Below are 9,405 nucleotides of genomic sequence, written 5' to 3'. Positions count from 1 at the left end.
TGAAGTAATGGGACCAGATGCCATGATCTTAGTTTTCTGAATGCTGAACTTTAAGCCAACTTTTTCACTCTCCTCTTTCACTTTCATCAAGAGGCTTTTTAGTTCCTCTTTGCTTTCTGCCATAAGGGTGGTGTCATCTGTGTATCTGAGGTTATTGATATTTCTCCCGGCAAGCTTGATTCCAGCTTGTGCTTCTTCCAGCCCAGCGTTTCTCATGATGTACTCTGCATATAAGTTAAATAAGCAGGATGACAGTATACAGCCTTGATGTGCTCCTTTTCCTATTTGGAACCCGTCTATTGTTCCATGTCCAGTTCTAACTGTTGCTTCCTGACCTGCATACAGGTTTCTCAAGAGGCAGGTCAGGTGGTCTGGTATTCCCATCTCTTTCAGAATTTTCCACAGTTTATTGTGATCTACACAGTCAAAGGCTTTGGCATAGTCAATAAAGCAAAAATATATGTTTTTCTGGAACTCTCTTGCTTTTTGGATGATCCAGCAGATGTTGGCAATTTGATCTCTGGTTCCTTTGCCTTTTCTAAAACCAGCTTCATCAGTTTAGGCTCCTATAATAAGATACCATAAACTGAGTGACTTATCAACTGTAGAACTTTATGTCTCTTAGTTCTGAAGGCTAGAAGGGTGAGATCATGGTGTCAGCATGGTTGGATTCTGATGAGAGCCCTCTTCCAGGTTGCAGACTGTTAACTTCTCAGTATCCTTATTTGAACTGTGGTGTTGGAGAAGACTCTTGAGAGTCTCTTGGGCTGCAAGGAGATCCAACCAGTCCATCCTAAAGGAAATCAGTCTTGAATATTCATTGGAAGGACTGATGCTGAAGCTGAGACTCCAATACTTTGGTCACCTGATGCGAAGAACCGACTCATTGGAAAAGATCCTGATGCTGGGAAAGATTGAAGGCAGGAGGAGAGGGGGACAGCAGAGGATGAGATGGTTGGATGGCATCACCGATGTGATGGACATGAGTTTGAGTAAACTCCAGGAATTGGTGATGGACAGGGAGGCGTGGCATGCTGCAGTCCATGGAGTCGCAGAGTCGGACACAACTGAGTGACTGAACTGAACTGACTGATCCTTACATGGAAGAAAGAGAACTAGCTAGCTCTCTGGCCTCTTTTAAAGGCACCCATTCATTAGGGCTCCATCTTCATGACTTAATTACCTCCCAAATACTTCACCTCCAAATATATAAGCATTTGGAGAAGACATAAATATTCAGTCTATGGCAGACACAGTTTAAATTATATGAAGCTGTGCATATAGAGGAAATGACATAGAATACAGGAGTTTGCAGAAAAGGCAAAAATGACAGGTTACTTAAAATCTTATACAGGTTACATAAAATCATATTCTTCTTACTATTGTAAGAAGAATGTCTTACAGTAGTAATTTGTTATGTTTAAAAGTGTAGAATAGTGATTAAATGATTTAGATCTAGTGCAAATGCATATAAAGGAAACAAGGTGATGACGTGGGAAAATTTGGAACAGTTTTAATTTTCCAAGAGGAAAATGCTAGCTAACTTATTAAATGACACTGGTAAAAAAAAAATGGTATTGGGAAAGTCACTGGTCCTTATTAATTCACTTGCACTTTTATTACTCTTTAAATTGAAGTATATTTTCACATGCATCCTTTTTTTGGAGAATGTGAAACCTACATTTTAAAAATAAAAAATGAAAGTATTAGAAAATATCCCGTTGCAAAGAAATAGATCATATGTATATATTTTACACCTAACAAAAAACATAGAAACACATTTGGATCAAAATGATTTGGTAAAATTCAGGGGCTGATTAATTTCAGAAAGTAGGCTACAGTCCAATAAAGAGAAAATGTTCACATAAGGAAAGAAGCTATGTAGTTGTACTTTAAAAAAAAAAAAAAAAGGAATGAAAGGAAGGAACAAAGGGAAAAGAGAAAGTAAAGTAAAGAACAAGGAACAAACAACACAGTGATTAGAATATCCTAAGGCACACAAAAGGGCTTCCCTGGTAGCTCAAATGGTTAAGAATCCACCTGCAATGCAGGAGAGCCTGGCTTGATTCCTGGGTCAGGAAGATCCCCTGGAAAAGGGATAAGCTACCCACTCCAGTATTCTTGGGCTTCCCAGGTGGCTCAGAAGGTAAAGAATCCACCCACAACGTGGGAGACCAGGGTTCGATCCCTGGATTGGGAAGATGCCCTGGAGGACAGCATGGCAACCCACTCCAATATTCTTAGCTGGAGAATCCCCATGGACAGAGGAACCTGGCGAGCTAGAGTCCATGAGGTTGCGAAGAGTTGGACATGACTGAGCGACTAAGCACAGCACAGCACAAGGCACACAAATAATTTCGAATCATATCAATAATCATTAATGACTTTGTTAGGTCAGTGTGTGAATGAAACCATGAAAATAGTGAAATAGTTGAGTGCAGAAAATGGGTATGTGAAATATAGCCAACAACAGAGCATATAACCTGCAGTAGAGAAAATTATCAAACTTATCAATTACAATACTTTTTACATGATATTTACTTTGTGAAAGATAATCATGAGTTGGGAAATTGTGTGTTGATAATAGTCTATGAAAGAAAATGATAAATGTTCTAATGAAAATGTTGCATCAGTCATAAGAAAATAAAAGTGCATTTTCAGGCACAAGTTGGAATTAATGCAGTAATGACTGAAGAATATCATTTTAAAATAACATGATTTATTTATTATGAGCTATGACAAGAGACACATAAACAACATTCATAGTAATGAATGTGATAATTATAATTCCTCCTCCTCAAATTGCCCATATACTCTCCTTTGTATAAATATTGGATCCAATCATATCATGGAGAATATGATTTAGATGTAAATGTAATTTTACTTTTTGAAATACAAGTTAATACTTTTTCTGGAGAGAAAGCTTTAAAAAGGAGATGGATTCTTATCTGTGCAGCACTGTCTTTGAAAGTGTGAGGGAAGTTGGATGGCTACACATAGCTTACTAATTGGATTGCATTTCTTTTTCTTTCTAGTCAAATAAGCAATAGGCAAGCCAGAGGCTGGGTAGAATTCAGCAAGAGGTTGATCAATTTTTTTGCAAACAAACCATCTAGAGGATATGTATTTATTTTTGGCAGCCAAAATCACATTTAAAATATTTATAGTTATAAAGGTAATTCATACATATTTCCAAAATGTTGGAAAATCTTAAAACCATGAATAAGAAAATAAAGAAATAACTTATATTTCCACTAGTAGAGAAACTAAAGAGCCTCTTGCTGAGGGTTAAAGAGGAGAGTGAAAAAGTTGGTTTAAAACTCAACATTCAAAACACTAAGATAATGGCATTTGGTCCCATCACTTCATGACAAACAGAAGGGGAAAAAGTGGAAGCAGTGACAGATTTTATATTCTTGGGCTCCAAAATCACTGCAGACAGTGACTGAAGCCATGAAATTTAAAGACACTTGCTCCTGGGAAGGAAAGCTATAACAAAACTAGACAGGGTATTAAAAAGCAGAGACATCAACTTTGTTGACAAATGTCCACATCGTCAAAGCTATGGTCTTTCCAGTAGTCATGTGCAGATGTGAGAGTTGGACCACAAAGAAGGCTGAGCACCGAAGAACTGATGCTTTTGAATTGTGGAGTTGGAGAGGACTTGAGAGTCCCTTGGACTTCAAGGAGATCACACCAGTCAATCCTAAAGGAAATCAACCCTGAATATTCATTGGAAGGACTGATGCTAAAGCTGAAGCTCCAATACTTTGGCCACTTGATGTAAACAGCTGACTCATTAGAAAAGTCCCTGAGGCTGGGAAAGATTGAGGACAGAAGGAGAAGGGGATGAAAGAAGTTAAGATGGTTGGATGGCATCACTGACTCAATGGACATGAGTTTGAGGAAACTCCAGGAGTTACTGAAAGACAGGGAAGTCTGGCATGCTGCAGTCCATGGGGTCACAGAGAGTTGGACACGACTGAGCAACTGGACAACAACAGTAGAGAAATATATTGTTGACATTTTGCTGTATATTCTCCTAGTTGTATGTATGTCTATATTAATACAAATGTGTCCCATAGCCTTTCAATACTAGTTATAATGTGAATGAGATTGAAATTTGAGGACGTTTGTCATGCCTTGATAATTTAGATTTTAAATTTGGATTATAGAACTTCTGCTTCTGGCCACAGTGGAGTGAGAGGAATGGAATCATACCTGATAAACCTAAAAATCCAGATATGAAACAACTTTCAACTGATTGGACATTGGGTCATGAAGGACACTTATCTCTAAGAAATGGAAAGCAAATGAATTAAGTCCTACAGTGCCCCAGTTTACACCTGGGTAGATAATGCAGGCCAATCCTCTGTCCTGGACAATGTGGTGGCAATGAAGACCAGCAGCCATAGCCACTGAGCACCCACCTTCTAGTGTCCCAACAGCTCAGAAACCAAGGGAGGCAGCCTAAGCCAGGGACAATACCTGGATCATTTTTCAATGCATGCCCATGCCTAGCCCTTTAGCCATAGAGTCTCTGAGGTGATTAGTCCCAAGGATTGCCTCTCCAGTTGCCCCCTCCTTGTGGCTGTGCATTGCCTTCCACTCTTCACAGGTGCCCCTGACCTGTTTCAACTGGTAGACGTTGGTCCCCAACCCCACTCAATTACACAGCCCTAGCTTCTATGGAGAGGTTCACTCTGCACAGGAGCAACACCCCAGCCTCCAGCAAGCATCAAGACAGCTTCCAGTCCAGGGACATTGACAAGGGTGCCCTGCAGCCCTAGAGGTGTCAAGAAACGTAGCTCATCCAAATGATGGAGGGTAGCACCTGTGCTCTTTCCAATAGGACACAATGGGTGGTGGGGAAGTGAACGCATGGTGTCTGGTACATGGCTGGCCCACTCCTCCAATTGACTTACCCACTCAGACCACACTGAGACTTCCAGCATTTGTGACCACAAATGCCGATTTCCCAGTCTGTTCTTTTTTTAAAAAATTAATTTATTTATTTTAATTGGAGGCTAATTACTTTACGGTATTGTAGTGGTTTTTGCCATACATTGACATGAATCAGCCCTGGGTGTACATGTGTTCCCCATCCTGAACCCCCCTCCCACCTCCCTCCCCATCCCATCCCTCAGGGTCATCCCAGTGCACCAGCCCTGAGCACCCTGTCTCATGCATTGAACCTGGACTGGCGATCTGTTTCACATATGATAATATACATGTTTCAATGCTATTCTTGCAAATCATCCCACCCTCGCCTTCTCCCACAAAGTCCAAAAGTCTGTTCTTTACATCTGTGTCTCTTTTGCTATCTTCCATATAGGGTCATCATTACCATCTTTCTAAATTCCATATATATGCATTAATATACTGTATTGGTGTTTTTCTTTCTGACTTACTTCACTCTGTATAGTAGGCTCCAGTTTCATTCACCTCGTGAGAACTGATTCAAATGCATTCTTTTTAATAGCTGAGTAATATTCCATTATGTATACGTACCACAGCTTTCTTATCCGTTCATCTGCCGATGGACATCTAGGTTGCTTCCACGTCCTGGCTATTGTAAACAGTGCCCAGCCTATTCTTATAATGCATTCAGTACCACCCACCCAGGTTCCCCACCATCTCGTCTTCTGGCCCCTGAACTCTGGACTCAGAGAGCCCCACCAGCCTGCCTGGGCCTCTTCTGACTTGGTTTGGTAGGTGGTCTCTTTTCTGGACTCTGGCAATTGCTCTTGCCAGGATGCTCTTAAAGACCCTCACTGACTGACTGTGTCCTGTCTGATCTTTTCCCCTGGCTCCTGGTCATTCTGGCTCAATGCTTGCTTCTTGAAACAAAGGGGAAAGGTCCTGCTGACATTAAATCCTGCCCTGAGGCATCCTTTTACTCAGGACTTCACTGCCTAAATCTGTCTTTATATGGGTGAGGAATTAAATTAATTTTCTGCTTAGCCTAATGAGAAAAGGGGAGACACAAATTAAAATAATGTTGATATAATATTTGGGGCTGTTCCACTGGGAGCAGGGCACAATCTTCAGAGAAGAGGAAGTGATAAGCTGATTAGCAGGCCACATTCCAGAGTTGGACAGAAGTGCACATGAAGGAAGACCACTGGAAGGGTGTGTAATGCAAGAAAGTGCCAGGCCCCAGGCAAAAGTGTCAGCTCCTGGGCACAGTCAGCTTTCAAGGAGCCCTGGGACTCAGGCACAAGGGTCAGAGGTAAATTAAGGCCACACACACAATCCAGAAATCCAGTTTAATTCTCATTATCACCTTTCTTCTTTAGTCCTGCTTTTAGTATCTTGGCCACAGGGCCCTTCTTTCTGTTGCCATAATGCAGTACTGGGAAGAGAAATGAACTAAGAGACAAAAGGTCTGCCTTAGGCTAGGAGGAGTGGGGACAGCTTGGATCTCAGTGAATTCAGACCAGGGATCCAGTCCTAGCTTTGTCACTTACTGGATATGTGATACTGGTTCCATGACCAAGTGGCCAATATGAGCCTTAGGTTCTTCATTTGTGAAGCGGGTTTAACAAGCCCTGACTTGTGGGACTGTCAAGCACATGGCCTGGCATTTAATGGACCTTTAATAATAACAATAATTCTAATATGATTTTGACCCTAGACTCTATCATTCTCCTGGGATTGTGTGTGTGTGTGTGTGTACGCGGGTGCTCCATGGCATCTCAGAGAATATACAGCACTCTCTGACATAAAACAAGTGAACCTCAAATGTTTCTTTGTAACAAAACTCAGTAAATTTTCCTTGCTAGTAGGTATAATCTTTAACTTGGATATTGGGTGGTCTTCCCCGGCTGAATGCAACCCAAAACTCCCAGAATTTGAGTCAAGGACTAACCCTTTCCTTCCTCCCAACTGCTCTTCCATCCAAATGACTATTTTCATTCGTTTGACCCCTACTGAAGATCTAGCCCTTGCTTAGGGTTGGCCAAATTACACTGATGACAACTTATTAATAATTAAATGTCCTTTCAGTGCCATGGGCTCTGTTTCTCCTAGCAGGGAAAAAGTGCCAGCCTCTGGGCACTGCTTCAAAGAAATATCAGCCTTTTCTCAGGAAATCCTTTTAGACGATGTGTACAGAACACCAAGTTTGTACACTGTATTTAGTGGTGTGGGGACAGAAGGCAGGACATCTTCCACACCTGCTCCAGGTGGAGAGTGGGCTCTGTTTCTCCATGATCCCAGAGGAACTGCCAGGGGCAATTTTCCATTCTAGGCTTTTCTCTCACCTCTAAGACCCACCTATAAGCACAAATAAGCCAGTGAGCCAGGATTCTCATTTATTAGAATTTAACTTCTCATACATTGCTTAATTAGCCAAGCAAATCTAAGTGTATATCTTTAACTTTACAAAACAACAGGTGAAAAGAGATATAGGATTCTTAGGATAACCACCTTTTACATTTTTTTCTTCTGTTTCTTGATCCCATCTATTTTATTGTTGGGCTCTTGCAGGTTTCTAAGGAAATTCCTATTCTAATGCCAGGTTTAACAGAATAGCAAAATACTTTTTCTAAAATCTGACAAACAGCAATAAGTATGTGACCAACGTCATTCATGAACCTAGATGCTGGCCATGGCAGAAGTAGCATCTCCACCAGCAGCTCTCGCCTGGGCTTTCTCTTTCTCATCTCTCAAAGCTTCCTCATACCAGGATGGGAAGGAAGTGGGGTCAGCCCCATTGACCTTGGAAAAAAACTTCAGGATTTTCATCTTGCTGGTTTCAGCATGGGCCCTTGGACCCCACAGGAATTCATAGCATGGAGGATCACTGTTGGGCACCTGCTGGTACTCCAGATACCTTTCCTTCACCAAATCTTCGGTGATGAGCTTCCTGGGCTCCCCATAGATGAAATCCTTCAGCCCAGCACACACCCCAATCATATTTAGCACTTGCCAGATTCTCTCCTCAGTAGCACGGTTGCCCTCCATGAAGATCACACCCAAGATATATATCAGGAGGCCGGTCTTGGGCATGCTCTGGCCATCATTCAGCATCCCATCATAGGTGAGACCTAGTGTCGTCTGGAGCACATAGGAGTGGCTGGTTGGGTCTACTTCCTTTGCTTCAAGGCCAAAGACAATCTCCATGCATTCACAGGCTTTGCTGAAGATCTCAGGGAAGTGATCCTCATCCTCTTTGATGACATTCTCCAGTATTTCTGCCTTTGTGATGGGCTCCTTTTTTGCATATTTGGCATTCATCAACTGTACCAATTCAGCCACCTTCTTGTTTAGCACATCACCAAGCAAGAATGTGGGAACCTGGAAGCTGCTTAGACCCTCTTCTTGGCTGCTGCCCTCATTTGATTTGCTCAGTGGAATGGCTTCAATGGTAGTGGAGGAGGAGCAGGCCCCCTGAGAACTCTGGGGAACACTCTGTGCCCCAGCAGTAGGCACAACCTCTGGGGTGTCTTGGATCAAAGAGGAGAGCAAGGAGGCGGTGGCCTTCTTCTCCTCAGCTACAGGAACCTGTGAACCCACCAGGCCCTGAGCTTCTTTTTCAGCCTGAAGGCCTACTTCAAGCTTCTGGCTCTGACTCTTCTGACTGTGAGACATAGTGATGTTGTTGAGGGTGGCAGGCAGAGGCGTAGGCAAGAGGTGGTGATTAGAGCTAATTGATCTGAGGAAAAGAGGAAGAATGTGAGAAACTCAACCCTGTCAGCTCCGACCAAGGCTATCTTAACAGATCTCCCCTTAGATAGTGCTCGGGTGGCGGTCTCCTGTTTTCCTGACTGATCAGTGTCCTAAGAATCCCGAGAAAGCTCCTCAGGGTGTAACCAGCCAGCTTAGCCTGTAGATTCCAGGTAAGACAGCAGGGTGTCCAAGGTTGGGCACTGTGGTGTCCCCTCTGTTCTGGTGTGGCAGACATTCAGGGACATCACCTTGACTGACTCCTGGCCCTGTCTGGGCTTCTTCTGCTTAGCTGACCTGAGGACACACATCTCAGACCATGGCCCTCACCCCCAGGATGACGTGAATCCGTATAAGAGGAGCTAAGGGGCACCTCAGGCTGCAGCTACAATCACAATCCTGCCCCCAACTCAGAGCACCAACAGGAGGGGGAAGGCCAGACTTTGTGATGTCCTCACTGTTCCAAGGTGGATGGTCCCATCAGTGCCCACTGAGAGGCCTCATCTTTCTCCTGTCCAGGCAGGCCTGCACCCACTCCTCTGCTGCTCTGAGACAAAAGTCTCAGAACACGAGTTCGCACTCCTCAAACCAAGAGGGAGTGAGGGGGGCACCACATTTGGCCACAACTGCCAAGGGCCTACCTGGGGTGACATAAGGGCTGGATGAACTCTGGGGAGCCAACTCTCTTAATAGGGGGTTCATGGGAGTCCTTATGTTGAGGCTTGTAACTCCTCC

At 43.2% G+C, this 9,405-nt stretch overlaps 1 protein-coding gene across 1 annotated transcript; it reads right to left on the bottom strand.

Annotated features, from left to right (window-relative positions):
- Positions 1-7,599: 7,599 nt before the first annotated feature.
- LOC133052379 (putative MAGE domain-containing protein MAGEA13P) lies at positions 7,600-8,595 on the bottom strand. Its single transcript, XM_061137241.1, has one exon. It carries the CDS (start codon positions 8,593-8,595, stop codon positions 7,600-7,602), a length of 996 nt encoding a protein of 331 aa, XP_060993224.1.
- Positions 8,596-9,405: the final 810 nt, after the last annotated feature.

This window comes from Dama dama, chromosome X, assembly GCF_033118175.1.
Source record: "Dama dama isolate Ldn47 chromosome X, ASM3311817v1, whole genome shotgun sequence".
Lineage (NCBI taxonomy): Eukaryota > Metazoa > Chordata > Mammalia > Artiodactyla > Cervidae > Dama > Dama dama.
This window is presented reverse-complemented; position numbering and strand designations above follow the sequence as displayed.